Genomic DNA, 25731 nt, shown 5'->3' on the forward strand with positions numbered 1-25731 from the left:
AGGGCTGGTCAACTTTTATAGTGTTTCCAAGACATTCTTGAGGTTTAAAGTGGAATTTAAAGTTTGAAATTTAGTAATTGATAGTTTTTATATTTCATTAGAAGCACACTACCACTGATATCATTACTATTTTTCCAGGTAATAATACACAATAAAATATAAGCGGACATACAATCTTTCCAGTCTGGTTACGAAATCATCTTTCTTTTCTTTTTTTTTATGATAGCCAAAACCGTTAAATGAATAAACAAAAAAAAATTATAAACTCAGTTTTTCAGAATAGTATGGTAAAATTTTAATAAAAATATTTTTTTTTTCGCAATTTTACACTTGCTATTTTCTGTAGATTAAAAGAAAGTTTTGCTTTTCTTTTTTTTAATGCCTTCTACTTATAGGTACGTTGAAAGTAAAAAAGGTGACAAGTCCGCCATTTGAGGTGAGGAAACTGAATAGGGAGAAAAATTTACAAATAGGGAGCTATTTATTTCTAGCAGACAACTAGGATAAAAGAAAAACGCTTTACAGCAGCCACAATTGAAATTTAGATTACTAAGATTGTTAAACTTAGATTACTCTCATGAGTATTGAAATTACAAGAAATCTAAATATTTTTACCCCAATAAGCTAAGGATAGTAAATAGATTTAAAATCGTGAAAGAGAAACGTAAAACGCTCTAATATCCTCCATGGTTGCAGTGGTATCTGCACCCGAGTTAAGAGCGAACCATGGTTTATGGAGACTGAAATTTTAAGAATGGAAGCCTGAAAGCCTGAAAGCCTTCCCTCAGGCACCAGGGGCGTCCTCATTTGGCGGATGGGATAAAGTCCTTCAGATATAAAGGATACCTCCGAATGTAAAATAAGGAGGCGTGGACCAGGGGGACCCAGCCTTCGGGTGTCCATAAAATGAAACTGAGGCACCTATGCACGGGGGATATAAACGTGTGCACAGGAGGAAGGAGGCCCCTAAGGACGGTGATACGTAGGGGCCTCTGGCGTGTGGATATGTCCCGGTAGATGCCAGACCTCCTCTCATCAATGAGAAAACTGTACTGGCTATGCAGGACGCCAAATGGAAGAACTCCCTATTGGAAAGCAAGTGTAAAGGGCATATGAACTCGTACACGAGTCAATGGCTGCTTCTAGAGACAGAGAGGGGTAGCTTGTCGTTGTTTCGAAATCTAGCTGAGCATCCTTTCTTCTCAGATATTGGTCTCAAATTATATAACGATGAAGACAAGAAAACTCAAAAGAACCAATGCTACCGCGTCCGGGTTGATCCGACGATCATGTGATACCATCTATGACGTCAGGGGCAACTGACGAACCATCTACCGCATCAGAGGCAACCGAAGAACCAGATACCATGTCTGGGGTAGCTGACGATGTGACGACCAGCTACACTGGAAAGATTACTGATAGCTTGACCACCGGCTACGACGCAACTACAATTTCCAACGCAACAAATCCTTCATCGCACCCCCGCCTCCACCCCTTGTTACCCCTAAGACAACATTGGCAATAGGAACTCTAAATGTAAAGACCCTGGCTAAGAAAGTAAAGAAGGATCTACTTGTACGAGAAATCAACAGGTAGAAATGGGACATCATTGGTCTGTCAGAAACCCATCTTCCAGTATCTGGCGTTGAAAGGACTGAGGACACAACACTACTTTTTTCAGGTCGTAACGATAGAATTCATCACCAAAGAGTAGGATTTATCATTTCGAAGAAAGCAAAGAAATCACTTATCTCAAAAACTCCAGTCTCCAAACGTATATTTGCTATCCGGCTCAAAGGTTCGACTGCGCACCTGAGAATCATCCAGGTTTATGCGCCGGATTTTTTCTCACAGCGATGAAGAATCAGAGGAATTTTACAGCCAACTCCAAAGCCTCACACACTCTATTCCAAAAAAAGACATGATTCTTGTTATTGGAGACTTTAATGCATTAGTGGGCTCGAATACAGACGGAAATGAAGACGTCATGGGAAAATTTGGACATTGTACCAGAAACAAAAGAAGTGAAGGCCTTCTAGAATACTGTCGGGACAACGAGCTGGTATCAGCCAACACTCTTTTCAAACACAGAGAGGGACGAAAAGTCACGTGGAGATCACCCGGTGGAACCACCAAAAACTTCATCGATTATGTACTCGTCCCGAAACGCTAGAAAACTAGCACGCTAGACAAATTGGCTCTTGCAGGAGGATAATCTGAGAGCAATTACATACTGGTAATGGCATATTTCTGCCTCGTACTCAGCTTCTGAAAGACGAATCAACTCGCAACCGTTAACGGATGAATCTGGATTTGGCTCTCAAAACGATGTTAGAGAATTCTTCAATGAATCCATAGGAAATAAGATTTAGACGCGTTAGTTGACAAGAGTACCAAGATCTTGATAGAGACAGCCGAGACAGTCCTTGGAAGAACTAATGTCTCCGAAGAGCCATGGATCATCGATGAGATCATTCAACTGTGTAAAGACTGGCGTGCTGTCGATAATAGGCAAGACCCAGAAAGCGGAGACACTTATAAGCATCTTAAGCGACTAGCAGAAAAGAAGATCAAACGAGCTTTAACCACGTAGATTCATAACAAGTGTGACCAATGCGAGCGCAACTTCTAAAAAGGCAATACCCATGCCGTGTAGAAAAGAATACAAGAGCTATCAAGGCGCAAAACTAGACTAACAAATGTAATCCAGGATAAGGACGGGACTCCCGTCAAAGACGCAAAAGGAATAAGAGAGAGGTTGAAACAACATTGTCATGAAAAGTTAAGCCCCCCAATTGATCCTAACCCTCCTGTTCTTAGTAATTTAACCATCTCCCTATTGAAACCAAGCCCAAAACCACTCAGAAGCATGTTTGAAGCTGCCTTTCACTCAAACCAAATAAATCGCCTGGACCACATGGATTACAAGCAGAACTCCTGAAAGTCGACTCAGAAGTCGTAACAGACCTCTACCACAGAATTGCTACAGCTTCCTGGCACAAGGAATATTTCCCCCAAAACCCAATTTTCAGCTATCACAAATCCTCTGCATAAGAAAGGGTCCAAAGGCGAGTTTGACAATTACCGTCCAATCATCCTGACAAGCCTACCTGCCAAAGTGTTGACCAAGATGCTACTGGACAAAATAAAAATATTAACCAGTCACATCATTCCTGAGCATCAGGCAGGTTTCCGAGCAAACCGTTCGACGATAGATTAGATTTTTGTCATCCGTCAGGTAATGGAAAAATACGCTGAATACGGTCTGGACCTCTATCAACTCTTCATTGACTTCAAACAAGCTTTCAACTTAATTTGGAGAGAAGGCTTTTGACATACACTACTGCATTGTGGCGTCCCGTCAAATATTTTATCACCCATTCGTAATCTATATGAGCGGTTCAGTTGTCAAGTAAAAACAGTTGAGGGAACGACCGAAGAATTCCAAAACTTCTGTCAGTGTTTTGTAAGGATGCATCATCGCACCTCGCATGCTTAAGCTCTTCCTCCATTTTGTAATGTCGCATGTTGAAGCAACCATTGGGGTAATGATAGGAGGGATCACTGGATCCGTCGATGAATTCCAAACCAAAGCAGATAGCCTGGAAGTAGTTACAAGGACCTTTCGAAATCAAAATCAACGAGGATAAAGCGACAGCAATGTGCGTGTCAAGCTTCAATAGCCCCGTCCCCACCAAAAGTAAAGCTTAATCGAGTGGAAATAGAATGGGTAGACAGCTTCACATATCTGGGGAGCCAGATTTACCAGCGACCACTCAATGGATATCGAAAGACGCCTCGCTCTGGGCAGCGCCAGCTTCAAAGCTCTGAAGCAGAATCGAATCTCCTTGAAGCTAAGACTTAAACTGATCCATCATCATTCGTGTAGCTATGTACGGTTGTGAAACATAGACAGTCAGAGAAGATGACCCCAGGCGACTCGCGGCGTTTCAGACTAAGCTGTTGCGTCAAATCGCTGGCATAACACGCATAGATCTAGTCTCAAATGCCTACCTAATCAAAAGACTGCAGTGTAACACACCATCCTGAATAGGGTCCGTGTCAAACAATTCAGGAGGCTTGACCACGTCCAGCGCATATGCAACGACCAAACTACAAAAAATTGCCTTCGAAGCTCGCATCCACGGTTCTTACCGTCGCGGTCGCCCTCCAAAGCGCTAGAAGGAGAACTTTTCGATTGCAACCTCCCTGGTCTTCTAAGATTGGCACAAAACAGAGAGCAGTATAGGCGACAAAGAGCATTAGCTCGTCAGAAGAGAGGCCCCGAGACGACCACCAAGGCCGGATGTAACTTAAGTCAAGTAAGTCAAGATGAAAAACCTCTATGGCTAGATAAAAATTTTGTTTTGTTTCAAGCTGAAAATTAACCTGAAACCCTTCAAAGATGTGCTTAGATCGAAATGAGAAGAACACTATTGGAATCACCATGATCAAAAACCCTTTTGTTGGATAATTACAGTCTTGGACCTACAACAAAAAAGGAAAACCACTTTTTTGCAAGGAAAGCACTTATGTTACTCCTCTTTTCCTTTACCGCTTGATGAAATAAATTCTTAAACCGTAATATTAATTGTAGAAGTATTATGGGCAAATATACGAAAAATTAATGAAAAATGAGGGATTTATTTTTGAAAAATATGCTCAAAAAAGCTGAGGAATTTAAAGAAAAAAATGAACGAATATTAGAAATACAATATAGTACCCAGGATTTTATTTTCAGATAGAATAGGGAATTTGAAAAGACACGAAACATATGCAACGTGGGAAAAATATAGGAAACTAGAGCCAAATGAAGATAAAATGGCTGCGATTGTCCTCTGCTTCACTCCTCTGAGATTTGAATTAGAAAGCTAGTGAAGTATGAATAAGGGATTGACCTAAAACAGATTACAATACGAACAATTCTTCTATGTATACTAGGTTTGGGAACACAACATTGTCTATACAAGATCTGACTACCCAAAGTGAATTTGTTCGAATCATTGAATATATCAATTATTCAGCACTGAGATATCCCGCCAGATATTGAAACGTGGCTAAAACTTCTGGGAGTTCAACGTGACTAAATGAAACCTATTTGACATACAAAAGTGTAAAGTAGAAATGCAAAAGTCAGCAAAATTGAAAGAACCTTTCCGTGGACAAGTTTAAGCCAGGTTAGTTAAAGTTCGTCCTTAGATAAGGGCTGTCGAATCCTTACTGGAAATGTAATTTTCAAGAGAGAAGGAAGTAGATAAGCTTCCTGTTCTCGATTAATTAATTGCGTAGGGGTAACAGAAAAGTAAGTATGTTACATATACTGTTGTTACTTCTTTGTATTTTGATCATGATGGTAGAGATATGGGCACTGTTAATAAAATTTTACAGCGCTAACTTCACTCCCTATGCTTCAATAGCGATAGAAGACTCTGTTAAAAGACATAATTTACAAACTGCACACAGTTCAAGAAAACAAAATAGAAAACAAAGAAAACAAAATCAGACAAAAAAAACAAAATCAAAGAAAACAAAGAAAAGAAAATAGATTCATAGAAAACAAAAATCGGACAAAGAATTTGTTTCTTGCTCCCCCTAATATTTGACTGCTTTCTAATGAAATATCTAAGAGTAGCTCCATCAATATCCTCGTAGGTATTATCTACATTTTAAACTTCTGGAAATCAGCTAGATCATAGGCAACGGAACAGCGCTGATTAAGTAAAGAGCGTTGTGGGCACAATGTATTATTTGCTGATTTATTGTTGATTTTTGTTTAGGTCAGGGAACTTTGTATCAAGGCAGTTGTCACAGAAACTTCGAAAAGGGCTCATTTGATTGAGAATTCAAAATATTAGTCCCTTTTGTAATAGTTGAAAGCAAGTAAAGGGCAACTAGTCTCCCTCCCACGCCAACCATTTTTCCAAACACACTCAATTAAAATTTTGAGAAAGTTATTTTGTTCAACATAGTTGAAGGACCCGAAAAATTATGTCTTTGAGGAAGATAGCCCCCCACAGCCCTCAGGGAAAGGGTTGTAAGTTATGCCCTGGGGGTATTTAAGGTTTACATAGAAACAGTAATCGTATAAACTTCAGAGGGGGTACATTGAATTGGTAATCATAAGGTCTAGTGAATTATTTAAGATTCAGATGAATCTGAGGGTGGATCCCCCCCCCATACCTCGTATTTTCCTAAAATTCATCTGACAGAAATTTTGAGATTGCCATTTGTTGTCGTAGAAACTTCTAAAAAGGCTCATTAGATTCAAAATTGAGGGGATCAGTGCCCCTTTTAAAAATCGAAAGTGATTAGAGGGCCACTAACTCCCCTCTTACGCCCATCGTTTACCGAAGCATATTCAATTAAAATTTAGAGATAGCCATTTGTTCAGCGTAGTAAAAAATCCAGAAACTATGTCTTTGAGGAAGACAAACCCCCAAAGCCCTCAGGGTAAGGATTGTAAGTTATACCCAGGGGGTATATAAAGTTTGTATAGGTCGTAGATACTTCTGAGAGGGCTCATTGGATTGGTAATCAGATGTTCTAGCATCCTATGTAAGATTAAAGGTAACCGGAGGTAGGGTACCCCCTCACATCTCGTATTTTCCTGAAATCATTCTGATAGAAGTTTTTAAATGGCCATTTATTGTCATAGAAACTTCTAAAAAGGCTCATTCGATTGTAAACTGAAAGGGCTAGTGTCCATTTTAATATTCGAAAGTGGTTAAAGGGCAGCTAGCCCCCTCCCACGCCCACAATTTCCCCAAACATATCCAATCAAGAATTGAGATAATTATTTTGTTCAACGTAGTTGGAAGCTCCGGAAATTATGTATTTGAGAATGACGAACCCCCTACAGCCCTCAGGCAAAGGGTTGTAAGTTATGCCGTGGCGCAAATAAGGCTTATATAGAAAGGGTGATTGTATAATTTTGGATTGGGACTTATTGGATTGCTAATCAGAAATTTAGTGGCCTTTTGTAGATTCAGAAGGATGGGAGGGTGGATATCCACCCGCACACATCGTATTTTCCCGAAATGTATCTGATAGAAATTATGAGATGGCCATTTGCTGTTATACGTCGAAAAAGGCTCATTCGATTGGAAATGAAAAGGGCTAGTGCCCTTTTTAACAGTCAAAAGTGATTGGGGAGCAACTAACTCCACTCTCACGCCCACCATTTTCTAAAACGCACTGTCACTGAGAAAGGTATTCATGTTTGAACTTCATTTTTTTGAAAAGACTAAGAGAAAACAGGTGAGTCTTTCAGAGAATTTTGAAGAAAGTGCTGAAATAAATCAAAACATATTATGTGTTTACGAATTGTCAAAAGGGCGTCACTCATGTACGACTCGATATATCAATTTAGAATTTTCAGGAAATGATGAAGGACATGATCAAACAGGGAATATCTGTATGCTAAAACTGCTACTACAATTGCCACTAGTCCCTGGCGTTGCATCTATAAGGAAAGGCCGACGCGATCATGGTTTACCAGAAATATATGTTTTCTTTTTATCCATCTTTTGGGCGTATTAGTTAGGTACGAAATTCGCAAATAACTCGCGGGACGCTGTTCTTCTTCGTTGTTAATCAAAGAAGTAGAAATCCGGTCGAAATGAAATAAATGGTGCATTTCAGAACCCATGCAGAATAGTTGAAATATCTAAAAGCTTTGCATTCCTAACAGAATTAATTATCAAAACTAGTTGTATTTTCGTTCGTTGAAAATTGCTGTATACAAAACTTCGAATATTATATTATAAAATGCATCATTTATCTTCACATATTAGTGCAAGGCGAAAAGAAAACTTGTCAGACAAACTTCAGAAGTTTATTAAATCTGTAGGATGTGGCTATAGTTATTGTGAATGATTATCAACTTATCCATTGTGTGGACTGATGCCGTTACTTTTCTGCGTCACTATCATAGTCACTATCAGGACTACCACCAAAAAAATAGTCTTTCTGCAGCCAAACTAGTCATAGGTGGTGCAATAGAGCTACTGAAGTAAAGAGGAATGTGGGAACTATGTATTATTTTTTTTGGGGGGGAGGGGTTTAGACCTTGGTACTTCGTAACTAAGATGTTGTAGAAATTTTGAAGAGGGCTCATTCAATTGGAAATTGGAAGGGCTAGTGTCTTTTTCCATAGTCGAAAGGGATTGGAGGGCAACCAGCACCCCTCCCATACCCACCAGAAATTATGTCTTTGAGGATGACAAACCTCCCTCCCCCAGTCCTCAGGGCAAGGGTTGTAAGTTTTGCCCTGGGGGGTGTGTTAGGGGCGTGCTTCAGAAACGGTCGATGGTATGTGTAAAGCTGAAAGTTTCTGTGTGTGTTGAATTTGATGTTGGAGAAATCAAAGGTGTTATGCGCATTCTACCACTAATGCTATTACAACTACTAGCTTGCTTAGCTTACTACTGCGCAAGCTAAGGGTATTAATGTGAAGTTATTAAGGAATATTAAGGCGGATGTTGAAGTAAATAAAAAAAAAAAAACTATGAGCATGTGGACTTTCAAAAAGTTGACAAAGCAGTGTCTAAACAGCAACTTGTATTATTGATTCCGACCTTTGAGGGTAAGTTGGGGGGATTTTGAACTAGCCTGAAGGCACTATATGCTACCACTATAGCATATAGTAGTATATATATAGCATATAGTATATATATAGCATATACTTTAAATGCTACGACTACAGATAATGTAACTAATGACGCTAAAAGTATTGAGATGAAACTTTTAGGGAACGCTTAGGAATTTCAACTAAAGGAAAAAATTGTATCCATGCAGGTTTTCAAAAGGGCATATAAGAAGTATCATAGGCTGCATCAACCTAGTATAGCTAGAAATATCATTGAAACTTTTAAAGGAGCTAATTCAGTTCAAAATTAAAAGTTCTGGTGGTTTTTTATAAGAGTAACAAGAGATTGGCGGGTAAGCAGCCTTTCTCTCAAGCCCATTCATTTTCCAAAAGCTTACAGTTAAAATTTTGAGACAGCCATTTTGTTCAGTATAGTAGAACGGTCCAGCAACTATGTCTTTAGGGATATTAAGCATATCAACTCCCCACATTTATGCAGTTGGCCAATTATGCCTTAAAACTAAATGTTCCTTAGATCAAAAGGCATTATAGTTATAATTGCCAATTAGATACCTCAAGAACGACTATCAAACGATTTCAAGAACGACTGAGTATGTTAAGTTGAAAATTTTGGGGATAGTACTTTTACTACTTCAACTTTTAAACAAAAAAGTGTTAGTTGAAATTTTAAGCTGAAAATTTTGGGGATAGTACTTTTACTACTTCTACTTTTACAATTTAAATAAACAAAAAAGTGTAAATGTATTCAGGTTGTCAAAGAGCACAGATAAAATCTCTTGGGAACGATGTTAAGTTTTATTTTTCAGGTCAACTTGAGAAGCTGTAAAATTAAATTAAAGAATACTGTTTGTGTCAGGATCAAAAATTGTCGAGAAAGTTTCTCCAGCATTCAAACAGCAGCCCATACTATGAATTCTTATAGAAAAAAAAATGAAAAGATATAAAACAAAATCTGTTCCATGAAAAAGACTATGTCAATAAAAAAAACTATGAGGAATTACTTTAAATTCCATTAAGCCAAGAATGAGCAAAAATAAAATAAAATAATCTTCCAATTATGAAACTACCACAAATCACTGTCAACAAATAAATGGAACTCAAAACGAACAGAAATTACAATAAATAGCCGAGTCAAACTCATAGCGAGCAAAAATTAACGTGAGTAGGGCTGATAACACCTGTCTTAAGACTAAAACACAATTTGCGCTTTATGTTCAATCATTATTCTTAAGCCTATGCCTCCAATATTATCCCTTCTATCCACAGAGATTACAGCGATGTTAGAAGGCATCAAAGCTTACGAAACCTTGAAAATTTCGGAATACGGTTCTATTAATCGATTCCCAGGCGTGTCTCCAATTAATTCAGAATACAAATAAAAAGCCAAAAGATACTGATTTTCAAAAGTCGAGAATTGGAATGATAAACCTTCAGAAACTTGGAAAGAAGATTTTCTTTCAGCACATTCTCAGCCATGCCAGAATCCCGCGTTAAGTAGGGGTATACAGTCACGCCTATAGGGTGAGGTGCAATTGACAGGATTCATTAGAGCCGTAGGTAACCTGACATTACTGGAGACAATAAGAATTCGTGGCAAGATAGTCCTCTAATTCAACCCGTCTCAAAATATCACCGTTCCTAAAGCAAGAAAAGTATGTATTGTTCTGTGGTTAAAGGCTCAATAATTAATGCTAAATCCCCTTTGAATGAGTTGGAATCTAAGTGATATGGAGAATAGTGGGGTTTGTGCAGAAGAAGTTGAGACCCTACGACGTCTTCTATTTGAGTTTTTCAAATTTAGCGACTGAGAGAAACCATCTCTCAGTCGAAGGAGACTGTTTGAGCTCTTATACTTTACAATGCTATTTTCCAAAAGCTGGGGAAAGATCTAACAATGAAAGATTTAGGCAGACTTTATCAAAATTTGATAAAAATTCTGAGGCATGTCCTAAAATGAAGGAAGAAGAAGATTATAAGGGGATCTGAAGAAAAAGAGAAGTAAAAGGGGTTCAAAAGAGAGCCCCAATACCTCCGTTGCATTTAAGAGGAAGAAAAATGAGTGTATTGTAAGCCACGGTCAATATATTGGTCAGGCATAGCCTTGGAGCTTGGGTGTTTTGAGAGTATAAGGAAGATTTGTTAAATGTGCTCGAAAGTCATCGTCTGTAGACAGCGTGGGTACTTGTTTGACTCACTGTAATTATCAAACAGTAAGCTTATGATTTGGTCCCACTTTCTATTTTACGTGTGAAGAATGACAGATTGCCCAATATTGTGATTTTTGGCCATTCACCGTTAGGGCAAAAGGGCATTTCCGAACGGGATGGGGAGAAGTAATAAAAAACTATTTCAGTGAAATTGGAACTACTTAGGGCGTAAAAAGTGAAGCTTTGAGAAGAAAGGGGGGGGGGCAGCTGAATACAGAGCTGGGTTGACCTCAAACGGCTTAGTGTTACAGTATGCTATTATTGTTATTATTAGTAGTGGTAGTAGTAGTAGCAGTAGTGGTAGAAGTAGTAGTAATACGAAGACTACGTGCACAGCATAGACTTGAAAAACAAATTGTAGAAGAAAAAAAAATAGTGGTGCTGGTAGAATCTTAAAATACTTGTACGATATGTCTGTTTTTATGTTTTGTTTTTCTTTTATTATTATTATTATTATTATTATTATTATTATTATTATTATTATTATTATTATTATTATTATTATTATTATTATTATTATTATTATTATTATTATTATCATTTTTATTATTATTATAAAAGCCAAGGAGCCATTCAGCTTCAGTTCCGAAAAGAAAAAGATATTTCTTTGAAATTATACTTATTTAATGAATGCAATTCCGTATAATTCCAAAAACAGAATTACCCAACAATTTCTTTTTAGACTTAAGAAGGGGACCAGAGAGTCGATTGACTCTATTCATTGGCCGTAAAGCTTGAGAGTAAAATCTTGAGGATAAAAGCTTGAGGGTAAAGCTTGAGGGTTAAAGCTTGAGGTGAAAAACTTGAGGATAAAAGCTATTTTTATTCGGAAAGGGAAATGGCTTAGTTGAAATACTGTGTATCAAAGAACTTTGCTTGTGACATGTATGTTTCTCGCTCTTTTTTTTGTAAGAGTTTGGAATCCCTGATATAGCATTTTTTTTCTATTAGCAATACAACCCCAAAAGGTAAATGCTGGATGAACAATAATCATCTACGATAAAGAAGTCTAAAGCAAAAGAAAATATCACTCACCTATCGAGAGTAACGGCTAGAAGACTATACAGAGAGGCCATAACAGATACACCTTGCACATAGACCAGAAGCTTACACATGACTTCTCCCAGAATCCAAGCTGTAAGACACAAAATAGTACTTGAATGTGATTATTATACAGAACAATTACTAAGCAATGATACATTGCAAATTATAATATTGCAATTAATCAGTGTCAAGTTAAATAAACAAGTATTAAGAATAGGAGTATCCAGTATCAGGTATCAAGTTTGATCAACGAGTGCTGTAGCTTCGAATGCTATCTGAAGTACCTTTTGTTAGATTAATGGGCCAAGATCTAAAGCAGATCGGTATCTATACCAGTAAATGTATACTAGTCATAAATAAGTTTGCTGGAGTTTTTCATAGCCACTTTGAATAAATGTGTAATAGAAATGAAATCAAATAATAATTCAAGCATAAAACTAATATAAATCACATCAATAAATTAATGAAGCCACAAACCAACAGATATTAAAATCAAAAATAGGCTTAATTTAGTGCAGCTCTTTGCCTCTCTTTTAGACACTTCTTTTGTGGAAATAATTTTTTAATTCATTAATTCCTCTTAACTTTTAAATGACATAACTTTTTTTTCTATTAGTTAATAAAATGTATATTTATAAGACTTTTTCTGTTTTTCTACTTAAAAATCAATATTTTGAACATTTTGATCAATATTTGATCAATATTATGAGCATCAACGTAATGCTCTTAGCTGTATCTGAAATATTGCAGATCCTCCCCCTTGATCACCTGGATGCGCATAATCTCTTCGATTCCAACGTTTCCCTCAACATTCCCTGGAATTTTCAACTTAATGCTCTTGGCTGTATCTGAAATATTACAGACCCTCCCCCTTGATCACCTGGATGTGCATAATCTCTTCGAGTCCAACGTTTCCCTCAACATTCCCTGAAAGTTTCAACTTAATGCCCTTAAAGTTACCTGATATATTTATATACGCACTCTTGACAACATGGATGCACATAGTTTCTTTTGAATTCCCCTCAGTTCAAAATTCCCCTCAACATGCCCCAAAAGTTTCAACTCAATAACCTTATCCGTCCCTGATATATTTCATCAGGATGTGGTGATTTTTGAATTAAAATGGAATAGTTGTGGGCATCAAGTCATGGCTAATTGTAGAAAAAGCCAAGACAGATATTCTAATTGAGTGAGAATCAAACCTGGCACTAACTACTACTACTACTACAACTACTACTAATAGTAACTCAATGCAGCACCAGGCCACCTGAGGCCAACACAGCTACGCACGCTCCTCCTCCAACCTAATCTATTTAAAGCCTCCCTCTTTACACCCTCCCAGGAAGTTCCCATTTCCTTTAAATCTTTATTTATGACATCCTCCCAACCCAGACAAGGACGACCTGCTTTCCGTGTAGCCCCAGACGGTTGGCCAAAAAGGACAATCTTCGGTAATCTGTCATCCTTCATCCGTAGAACGTGGCCTAGCCATCTCAACCTTTCTTTGATTATAGCCCCAGAAAGTGCGATTGAACCACACTTTTCGTACAACCTACTGTTTGAAATGCGGTCAGTCAGCCGGGTACCCAGAACAATCCGTAGGCAATTTCTCTGGAAAACATCTAGTAAATTTTCATCTGCTTTTCGGAGTGCCCATGCTTCAGAGCCATATTTGGCCACTGTCATCACTGTAGCTTCCAATATTCTAATCTTAGTTTGTAGACTTATCTTTCTATTCTTCCAAACTTTTTTTAACTGTGAAAAAACACCCTGGGCCTTAGCTATTCTACTTTTAACATCTTCACTGCTCCCACCATCTTTACTAATAATACTACCGAGGTAACTGAAGCTCCCAACCTGATCAATCTTTTCGTTACCTAATGTCACCTGTTCATCTTCACTTATTCCTAGCCTTAGTGACTTAGTCTTCTTAACATTAATTTTCAAGCCTATTTTAGCACCCTGAACTCGTAAAACCTCTAAAAATTCATTCATTTTGCTCACACTTTCATCTAATATGCTTAAATCAACAGCATAATCTAAGTCCAGGAGCGTTCTTCCTCCCCATTTGATTCCATGGTCTCCAATTGCCTTTCCTGTGCTCCTTAAGACGAAGTCCATCAAAATGATCCATATAAAGGGGGATAGACCACAACCTTGCTTAACTCCTGATTTAATACAAAACCAGTTGCTAACCTCATTTCCTACCTTAACGGTACCAGTATTATTCTCGTACATAGCGCAAATCACTTAAATGTATTTTTCAGGTATACCATATAACGACAAGACCTTTGTTAACGCTGTTCTATCAACAGAATCGAAAGCTTGCTCATAATTGGTAAAACTGAGGACCAAAGGTGTTTGACAACAAAGGGACTTCTCAATTATTAACCTAAGAGTGAAAACATGGTCGACACATCCTCTACCTTTTCTAAAACCGCATTGTATCATATTTCTCAGTAATTTGCTACCTACAGGGACCAGACTAATGCCTCGATAATTACGACACACACTCTTGTCACCTTTCTTATACAGTGGTTTAATTAAGGTTTTCCTAAAATCATTGGGTACTTCCCCTTTTTCAAAAATCATGTTCATAATCTTCAGTAGCTTATTCCTAACCTCAGAGCCACCATATTTTGTCTTTTGATTGGTTTTACAAGTATCTCAACTTTCTTTGACGGTTTCAACTTAATACACAATTATGGTTCTAAATTATTGGATCCATACCATTTTGACAACCCGGAGGTACATAAATTCTTTTGATTTAATTCAATAATTATAGCAGTTGCAGTAACAGTAGAAGTAACATCTGTATTTAAAGTCGTAGTCGCAACTGTGGATATAGCAGTAGCAACAGCAGACGGGGTAGCAGCCACAAATAGTTGCAGTCGTAATCATAAGTAGTCGCAGCTGCAAGTAATTGAAGTCAGAGCCACAAGTAGTCACAAATAGCAGTAATCCCAGTCGCAAGTATCGAAAAACCCACTTACAAGTAGTCGCAGTTGCAGTTACAAGTAATCGCAATGTCAAGTAGTCTCAGTCTCAGCAGCAAGAAGCTGCAGTTGCAAGTAGTTGCTCAAGTAGTCTCAAGTAGTCTCCCACAGTTCGCATCTAGCATTCATTCAATGCAGTCGCATTTCGCTAGCTCTGATAATTAGTGACGTGTGATTTTTGGCACGAGTATTTTGGATGCTTGGATATTTTTTAACAGTACGGTGAAGAAATCAATTAGCAGGTCTGTAAACTACTTTTGATAAATTTGAGCTACAGATAATGGCTAAATTTAGTATTCATGATCTGGCTCTAGCAAAGTTTCGAGGATTCCCCGATTGGCCAGTTCGTATTATTGAGGTTTTGGATCCAAAGACTGCGAACTCAAAGTCAAAAGTCTTTAAGTATCTGGTTTTTTTGCTACGGGTCCCGTGACACCCAGTTTGTTCTCGAGTCACAGCTTATGCAGTTTGAAGCAAATAAGGCTGAAGCTATGAAATCTACTAGCAAGGGTGTAAAGGGAGCATTTGATGATTTTATTCATCAACCGAACATTTATATAGAACTTTGCAAAGAGAAGTTAAAAACCCAAATTCCAATTCCTGGGCAACAAACTATAGCGGGATCGTCGGCTATTATTACTCGCATTTCCGCGACAGAACAGGAAATCCAAAGTGTGATGGAAAATCTTGCTAAAAAAATAGACGAAAAGCTGGATGAAAAACTAGTGGCCACTGCTGCTGGTAGGCAGTCTCTATCCAGTGACACTTTGCATGCCATAAAAGCTCAGAGTTCAACTATCGTTAGTGAAGTTTATTCAGCTTTGATTGTTGAGTTTGAACCGAAATTCTTAGCCCTCAGTAATGAGCTGAAATTCCTAAGAAATCAAATAATATTTCTTGAGGAGAGAGTTAAGAATGCAGAGCAGAAATTAGATATGTATGATCAGGACTTAAGGCTAGATAGTCTTCTTTTCAATGGTATCAAACAGCCTCCAAGTAGTGACTTAAAGTCTGTAATCAGGGGTGTGATTTGCAATAAAATGGAAGTATCTGAAGTGTCTGATGGTGATATTGTGGAAGTGAGAAGATTTAAAATAAACAGTTCTACAACTCGTCAAGATGCCATAGCTCCGGTCCTAGTCAAATTCAGGTCGAAAGAAATTGCCCAAAAAGTTTTTAAGCTTAAGTCGAAACTAGTGCGCACTGGTATATTTGTATCAGAAAATTTAACAAAGCAGAGACGGGATATTCTGAACCTAGCACGTGAAAAATACGGTAATAAACAAGTGTGGTCTGATCAAGGCCGAATTTATATACGCCTTGCGAGTGATGCTTTCCCCCGTCGCCTATGGTCGTTGCAAGATGTCGCTTAGATTTTTTTTTTTGATTTTTTTTTTCCAATAGGAATCAGTACAGTTTATATTGTTCTTATTTCTTGATAATTAGTTTTGCCGTTACACCAGAAGAATCGGTTGGATGAATTAGAAAATAATGCTTTAGATGTTAATGAAATTTTAGAGTGTAAAATTGCTCAAGATAGTGTTGTAAAATGCCCTGAGCCAGTAAGAAAAAGTCAGTATGTATCATTTGAATTTCCAATACGGAAAGAAAATAAGAGTTTACGTGTGTCTGAATGGAATTGCCATGTTACGTCATCGTCTGAGGATATTGAAAATTTTTTGTCTGCTATGAATAGTAGTATTGATGTATTAGGTATTTGTGAAACGTTTTTATCTATGGACAGCTGTCTCTCGTCTTACATTTTTCCAGGTTACCAAATGATTTTGAAGGTTAGAAATCGGATGAGACAAGGAGGTTTGTCTTTTCTGTTGAAAAATGGAATAAAATTTGAAGAAAGGGATGATTTATGCCTTTGGATTGAAGGGAAGGTGGAAATTTTTTCTGTGGAAATTGCATTTGTTGAGAATAAAAAGATAGTAATTTGTTTGGTTTATAAACCACCTAGCACTCCCTCGGTTGAGTTCCTTGATTTATTTGATGATTATTTACGTAAACTTCTGTCTGTAAAAAATGAATGCATAATCATGGGTGATTTTAATTTTGATTTGTTATGTTTGAATAGCTATAATTTTGAGTTTTTTAACTTGATGTTATCGCATGGTTATTTTCCAATGAATCGCCTTCCTTCTAGAATAACTGAACATTCTGCTACTCTTATTGATAATGTGTTTCTCCCTTCAAATTTAATTCCTGATTCTTATTGTGATATCATGATCCATCCGGGATCTGATCATCTTCCTGTTTCATGTACGATAAAGCAACGGAGCCCGACTTACGAAAAGTCTAGGCGTAAACTTATAAGAGATCTTCGGCCGGCAAATTTACACGAGTTCCGTGAACAAATAAGTGTAATATCGTGGGAGAAAGTGTATGAAGAACCGGATCCCTCGCGTGCCCTCGACAACTTTCTTGGGATAATTACTCCAATATTTGAGTCTGCTTGTCCCTTGAAACTTACTAGAAAAAAAGAACGAGATATCCCCCGAAAACCCTGGATTGATGATGAAGTTGTTGAAGCTATAAATGCTCGTAACGCTTGCTTCTTTAAAAGTTTAAATGACTCATCTGAAGAAAGTAAAAATGAATATATTCGCCAACGAAATTTAGTGAATAAGTTAAGACGTTCAAAAAAAAAAAATTTTACATCGAAAAATTTAATGAACAAAAAGGTGATATGCGGGGCACTTGGCAGACCATTAACGGCGTGATTAAAGGCACAGGTAAACATTATGGCCTCATAAATGCTATCACTGTCGAGGGTGTTACAGTTACTGATAAGCAGCAGATTGCTGACGAGTTTGGTAAATTCTTCTCTGGTATTGGAAGTAGAATCAGGGAAGACACTTCTCACGGAGACCCAGCGAAAAGTGACACGCTCTTTGAAGATAATCGAGGTGAGCATCATAAATTTCAATTTGAAAAAGCGTCAATTGAAAAATGAACAAAAATTGTGAAGAATTTAAAGTCAAATGCTGCTGGTATTGACGGTTTGAATCTGAAAGCATTCAAAGTAGTTTCAGTGTATCTACTACCATGTCTTCTCTACCTCGTTAACCTGTCACTTGAAGTCGGCCAATTCCCTGAAGCGCTTAAGCAAGCAAAGGTCCTACCACTGTTCAAATCAGGAAATAAGCAAGATATGACGAACTATCGACCTATAAGCTTGTTACCACTATTCTCAAAGATATACGAGAAAATAGTACATCGACAGCTGTATGAATATTTAGACAAGCTCGGAATATTAAGTGAGTCACAGTTCGGTTTCAGAACTAAACATTCAACTGTTCATGCGGCATACCATCTAATGGAGTGCATTAATGGTGCCCTAGAAAGGAATCTTATCCCTCTTACTGTGTTCATAGATTTTAAAAAAGCATTTGATACCGTTGATTTTAATCTTTTATTAAGTAGGCTAGCTTGTTTGGGAGTCCGTGAGAAGTGTTTGGATTGGTTTAGGTCTTACTTGCATGGTAGGTCCATCAAAGTTATGATAGATGATGTGGTAGGGAAACCCTTCAATGTGAATTGTGGAGTGCCCCAAGGTTCGGTATTAGGACCTTTACTGTTTCTTATATACGTGGATACAATGCGTTTTTACCTTCCTGGTGCCGTAGTTACATCATTCGCAGATGACACAGCGCTTACAGTGATTGGGGAATCTGTCGAAGATCTTATAGAGATAACTAATGTAGCTTTGGAGAATTTATCTCAGTTCACAAAGCATAGTTTTCTTGCAGTGAATACTGAGAAGACTAATTATATGATATTTAGTCGTATTGGTAAAGTTGTAAATAACTGTCATAGTATTCTTTTACAAGGTGTTTCCATTAGTCAGGTTTTTCAATGTAGATATCTAGGATTTTATTTTGATATAAATTTTAGGTGGATTCATCATTGCAAAGTTTTATCTTCAAAATTGGCTCGCGGAGTCGGTATTTTAAGAAGATTTCATAATTTTTTTTCCTCTACATGTCCTGAAAGCAATTTATTATTCAATTGTCCATCCTTATTTAGTGTATGGTTGTTCATTGTATGCAAGCAATTTTTCTAGTCATGTAAAAAGGGTCCAGATTATGCAGAATAAGGCAATTAGAAGTTTGGGTGAGTATCTTGCGTGTGGCAGTACTAGAGATAGTTTTAGAGATTTAGATATTTTGAATATTGATTTTATTAAATCTCAACAGATTTTAATTTTTGTATACCAGATTTTAAATGGATTGTCTCCTCAATATTTTAGAAGTTTTTATCGATACAATTCAAATTATCACGATTATTCTACTAGGAGCTCTGATCAGCTGACTAGTGAAATCAGGCATACAACGCGATCTGGGTTTATGATTAAACATGTAGGTGTTGTTATCTGGAACTCAATTCCAGAGAGTGTTAGGTGTTCTGAAATGTCATTTAAAGTAAGAATAAAGAATTATTTTTTGAATAAATTATAAATTAAGATTTTTATCCCTTTTTTTTCTCTTTTTTTTATGATGAGAGATGGCTGTTTAGAGATTGTATAGTGTTTCGTCTTTTTCTTTTTCTTTTTTTTTGCGTATTTCTTTGATTTAGAATGAATAGTTATCATTTATTTGTTGCAGTTTTGCTGCTGAACAGGGACATTTTAGGTCCCTAAATTGAGCAGTATATTATTGATTATAAGTGAAATTTTAGTAATTTTTCTTATGAAATAAACGCATACCTACCTACCTACCTACCTAAGTAGTCAATGTCACAGTTATAAGAAGCCGCAGTCACAAGTAGTCACAGTCGCAGTTGAAAATAGTTGCACTCACTGTCGCAGTCACAGTGATTGTAGTAGTAGTAGTAGCTGTAGTAGCCACAAGTAGTAGTAGTAGTTGTGGTTAGTAGTAGCACTAGTTGTCACATGTAGTAGTAGTTGCAGTCGCTACTATTATTATCATTATCCGCAAATAGCTGTAGTAGTCACAAGTAGTGGTAGTTGCCGCAAGTAGTATCAATAGTCACAAGTAGTAATAGTATTCGAAAGTAGAAGTAGCATTCATAATTTATAGTAATATTCGCATGTAGTTGTAGCATTAATAATTAGTGGTAATAGTCGTAATTAGTAATAGTGGTTGAAAGAATTAATAGTAACCGCAAGTAGTAGTAGTTTTTGTCATATGATTTGCTGAGGACGGCCCTTGTACATAGGGTCGAAATATTCATTCATATGTAGAATTCAATTGTCTTTCGAAAAGAACGATGTATGATTTTTCTGGTTGTTAATGTTTATGATTGAAAGACAGTGTGGTCTTCGCCGCTTTTCCTGGGCTTTAAGTTCCGTCAGTAACGAGACCTTGGAAACTCTAAGAACTGCAGCTCATGCCTGCTTTCCCAAAGCACTGAAGAATTGTCGACACTCGTGGAAAATATCTACCTTTTGAGGTAAATAAAAACTTAAATGGATGTGTGCTGCTGGGTTGGCTTCAAGTGGTTATGTGCTGCAAGGAGTATTACATATATCTTTCCCACTCCACAAATGCAGGCTTGTGTATGTAACTCAAACCGCTTTTATTAAAAAACTGGTTTTTATTGCAGAGGTAATCTCATTCAAATATTTTCTTTGGCCAGAGAGATAATTCCATTCAAATATGCGTATATGTTGGATTCAATGTACTGAGTAAATCATAATAAATTCACTCGCTGTCAATTTTGATTAAAATATTAAAATAATATTTCTTAAAAAAATAAAGTATTTCGATTCTTATACTTTTCTTTCTAACAAAATCTGCAGTTATTTATAATTACACGCACTAGCTTGATGGATTCATTGCATTGCCTTTTTTTCTGTGTATTTTCCATGGTCAAAATAACATGTGGAACGAGCTCCTAATCTGTCAGAGACATGCTGGTTCCTAACCTTGCTCTGGCTGATAAGTTGATTGCTTTTTTCCTGCTTTCTCTAACGAGTAGCTAAAACAGCATATCAAAAGGAAAGCAAAAGTTATTGCTTAATCCATTTCGCCTCTAACAAGAAAAGAACAGTGATTTCAAAAGAAATCCCAGTGTAAATTTGCTCCGTAAATTTAGCCAATTATGTTGAAATTGGCTTATAAAATTGGGGAGTGTCATACTTTATTGTCCTTAGGTTTAGGATAAAGTTCAATAAAAAAAAACATGTAAGAAGGTTCAAGTAGGGTTAAGGGTAATAAACTGAATGTATAGATAGAACATGTATTTCATGCAAGCAACATTAATGCTTTTTCCATTTCCAACTTAAAAGTTTGAGAAATAATGTCATTAAAGATATAGAAATCATATTTACATGCCTTTAATATGGTAATCCATTATTTTTTTTTCCTTGATTTATTTTTCTAATCCAAATCTAATGACAAAATTTCCAGAAACAGGATTTCCGAGTCAAATACCTTATTCTGCTGAATCTGAGGGTATGATTTTCATTAATTTCAGAAACAAGATTTTCTTTACTATCAGGGTTTGTTTTTTCTCTTTTTCCCAAAATCTAGGAAATTTGTTCGGGCTCGTAGCTATTTATGAGTAACATTATACTAAATGAATAAAATACATTTGGAATCAGTATGAAAAGACAATTCTTTTTATGTATCCATTGTTATTGGTAGAACAATGAAACTGTTTGATGATTCACAATTTTTTTTTTGCTCATTTGAAAATTATTATGTAATTCATGCTATGATTCAGGCTAGTATCACTTCACATTTTTTGACGCAAAGTTTTTAAAAATTGTTTCAAACTGTTTGCGGTAACGAACTGCAAGTAAGGAGCGACCAGACTTAATAGTAACCGAAACTCTAAAAATGAAATTCTGATACCAATTCGAGATTTCGTAAAAACGTGGAAACACCCCTAAAAGTCATATAATCTTAATGAACATCACAACATCAGATTCAGAGTATCAGAGAACCCTCTTGTAGAGATATCAAGCTCCTATCTGCACCAATGTGGAATTTTGTAGATTTTGTCAGAAGAAAAATCAGACGAAGTTTTTTTTTGCTTTTTTGTTCTTTCAGGGGTGATCGTGTCAATCCATTTGTCCTAGAATTTTGCAAGAGGGCTCATTCAAACGGAAATTAAAAGTTTTAGTGCCCTTTTAAGTGACCAAAAAATTAGAGGACAACTAGCCCCCTCCAGCGCTCGTTTTTTTCAAAGTCATCGGATCTAAATTTTGAGATAACCATTTTGTTCAGCATAGTCGAAATATCTATTAGCTACGTCTTTGAGGACAACTTAATCCCCCACATTTCCCAGGGGTATGGCTGCAAGTTATGCAAATTGTTTACATATAGTATTTGTTATTGGTAAGTATACAGAACGTTTTAAGGGGGTATTTTTCTGGTGGGGGGAGAGATTGGGTTACGTGGGAATATCTTTCAATGGAAGAATTTATCATGGGGGAAGATAATTTCTGTGAAGGGGGTGCTGCATATCCCAGCACTGTTTAAAAAACGATCAGAAATTAAATAAAAAAAAACTAGCTTTTTCAACTGAGAGTAAGGAGTTGCATTAATACTTAAACCGAAGAGAAATTACTACGTATATGAGGGGGTTCTTCCCCTCTTCAACACCTCGCTGTTTAAGTTAAAGTATTTTTAGTAATTTCAAAAGAGCTACTTATTTTAATTAAACGGTCTTAGTGATTCAGGGGTCTTTTTTAAAGAATTGGAATAAAATTTGAACTTTAGCCTAAAGGGTGAGGTATTGACGAGGGGGAGAACCCCGTCATATTACGTATATAAGGAAGTTAACCCCCTCATCAATACCTCGCTCTTTACGATAAAGTTCGAATTTTGTAAAATAATAGCCGATATAAGCAATAGTTTGCTTGTGTTATTTTCCGGCCAATCTTAGCATTAAATTTTACCTTAAGCAGCTTCATAACTATGTTTTTCATTTGATAATAAACCAAAGAGATTGTTTGTGTTCGGCTTGTGGTTGTTATTAAATAAAGAAAAAACAAGCTTTTTTCCAACTGAAAGCAAGGAATAACATTAAAACTTAAAGCGAACATAAATTATTACTTATATCTTTTCTTTCAAGATCTTTTCTTTCATTTATTTCAGTCATTTGAGAATTGCTCAACTTGTGACTCTCTTTCATAAAAATAGTTTTGACCTCTTTGGTCGTTTTGTTACTATGCCTTACAAAATTAGTTCTGCAAATATCGCTAATTTATATTACGTGGGAGAATTTTTCCAGGGAGAAATTTCTCGTAGGGGAAGGCAATTTTCCATGGGGGGGGGGGAGCTGGATTTCCCGACATCATATAAAAATCGATCAGCAATTAAAGTAAGAAGCAATATTAAAACTTACAACTAACAGAAAATATTTCGTTTCGCTAATGAACGCCACTGAAGCTTTCTCTTCAGTAGCTCACTCTTACGCTAAAGTTTCTTTTTTAACTTTTAAAAAAGGCTATTACTCTACTTAAATAGCCCCTGTGATTCAGGAGTCATTCTTAAACAACTGAAACACAAATTAAACCTAGGTTACCATAAGGTTATTTTTAACTTAAAAAAGTAAATTAATATACAAATTTCGTTTTAATTATTCATGTACAGTGAGCCAAATTCAAAACCTGCATCGATTCAAAAACTTTCAGAAATTAAATATAAAAAAATAAGTTTTTTAAGTGAAATTAAGGAGCAACATTAAAACTTGAAACCGAAAGAAATCATTCTGCATAGGAAAAGGGGATTTCCCTTCCTCAACGCCCGCTCAGGCTAAAGTTTTCATTGTTTTAAAAAGTTGAGATGTGACAAAGATTCAAACTTTAGCGTAAAGATTGGAGTGTTGAGGAGGGGACAGTCCCTTTCATATACATAATAATTTCTGTTCGTTTGAAGTTTTAATGAAACTCCTTACTTTCAGTTTAAAAAAATTGTTTTCTTATTTAGTTTTTACAGTTTTTTTTACAGTTTTGTGGAACCACAAAACTGTCAGTTACGAATTGTGGTGAAATTCTAGAATTCAAATTAATCACCAGATTGTAGCCCAAGTCGAATGGGATGGGCAAGTATTTATTGCGTATTACTTTTCTTCCAAAAAAAGCGCCTCTAAAGTGTGTTTTTCAGACTTTCCTGTCAAATATTTTAGGAATATTAAATCTAACTTACGAACATAGATGTGTGACAAAAGGGTCCCAGGTACCGCCAATAGAATTACAAGTATATCTGCAAAAGCAAGATTGACAATGAACAAATTGGTGACATTTTTCATTCTTGGAGCTCTCCAAACGACAGATATTACAAAAAAGTTTCCAACGAGTCCCACGACAAAAACGATGCTATATGCAATGATGCATAGAACTGTAACGGACGGTGAGTGCCTCCAGAGGTTGATATCACCATGGGTGTTATTAGTCTCTGCAGATTGATTACTCTGGGAATCTGTGAAAATCGTCAAGTTGGACATTGTTTGATTGAAGTGTCTAAAAGTAGAAGTGTATTAGCTTGTATCAGAGTAGCAATGGACGAAGAGAAACAACATAGACGAGAGAAAACGATTATTAACGATAAACTCCAATGTTAGTTAAGATATTTTACTTTGACATCAACTATTTGACGACTATCAGTATTTACATTTATTAAATTTAAAAATCATAACATAAAAAAAGACATAAAGAAATTTGCATTCAGAGCTTCTTGGTCTAGCTTACTGACGCCTGATAAAGACGTTTTTAACTGATTGAATTATCATTTAGTAATATTTTGGATAATTTCCAGTCTCACTTTTGCCTGCACGGATATTCCTTACACTTGGCCTATTTCATGAGATAATAAATGTTTGTGTTCATCAATTAAAGCGGCCAAATTAGTGTAGAATTGTATTGCAATCTTTTCTAAAAAAGAAAACCATTCTTTTAACATTTACCCATCCCCCTTGGAATTTCCTTTAGAAAGGTTGTCCCTCGCCATCTACCATTTCTCTCGTGTCCATAAATTAACACATAAAAAAAAATATACAAAGTTTTACTTAAACTTTCAGGGGGTAAGGAATTTTGATGCTCATCCATCAAATTTTACAAACATTGCCAATTTTAATGTATTCGGACAAAATACGAAATTTTCAGAAAAAAAAAATCAGAAAAAATTGAGAAATTTAGACTCATCAACTCTTATACGACCCGATAGAAGAGCTTTAGCAAAGGTCTTATCCTTGTATGGTATGCCAGATAAATATATTAAAGTAATTAGTGTTTTGTTGGTTCACTGTCTTGGGAAAAAAGTCCTCATTATTCTCTCTTCTGTAGTTGAATTAGTGTTATGTGCGAGAATAACATTGCTGCGGTAAAGGTAGGAAATGAAGCTGATAGCTAGTTTTGTATTGAATCGGCAGTTAAGCAGATTTACGTTTCATCCCGACTTACCAGGATAATTTTGATAGATTTTGTCCTAACGAATACGGAGAAGGCTATGGGAGAGCGGAATCAAATTAAAAAAATTAACTCTCCTAGACTTAGACCAAGTCTGGACTAGACTTAGATGAGTGTCTCAGATTAAATGTTAGAAAGTTTTTTGGAGGTTTCAGAGTTCAGAGTGCAAAAATATGCTTGAAAATAAAGTTGAGAACATTAAGTCGATTCGACTGGAAATATGTGAAGGTTAAGAAATCATGTTAGATAACGAGAAGGTCGCTCAGGTGGATAGCTCCATTTAGATAGGCAGTATAATTATCAAAGAAGGTGGATGCAGTTAAGATGTTAAAAGTCGAATAGCCAAAACACAAGGTATTTTTTCACAGATGTAAAAAGTTAGGATGAATAAGAACATAAGTCTGCTAACCTAGTCTAGAATATTGGAAGCTGTAGTAACGATAGTGGTACCCAAAAAAGCAGGTTGCTTCCGAATTAGATGGGAGGAAG

At 36.4% G+C, this 25731-nt stretch overlaps 1 protein-coding gene across 2 annotated transcripts in view; it reads right to left on the bottom strand.

Moving 5' to 3' along the window:
* LOC136032222 (neuropeptide SIFamide receptor-like) overlaps window positions 1–25731 on the bottom strand; it is a 127186-nt gene that overhangs the window by 41057 nt on the left and 60398 nt on the right. For both annotated transcript variants that reach the window (XM_065712437.1, XM_065712436.1), the window contains exons 2-3: window positions 23984–24297; window positions 11851–11950 (exon numbers count right to left, since the gene is read on the bottom strand). In XM_065712437.1, the coding sequence (XP_065568509.1) occupies window positions 11851–11950; window positions 23984–24281 (398 nt within the window). In that variant the 5' untranslated portion in view covers window positions 24282–24297. The remainder of the gene's footprint in view (window positions 1–11850; window positions 11951–23983; window positions 24298–25731) is intronic.

This window comes from Artemia franciscana, chromosome 10 (assembly GCF_032884065.1).
Source record: "Artemia franciscana chromosome 10, ASM3288406v1, whole genome shotgun sequence".
Classification (NCBI taxonomy): domain Eukaryota; kingdom Metazoa; phylum Arthropoda; class Branchiopoda; order Anostraca; family Artemiidae; genus Artemia; species Artemia franciscana.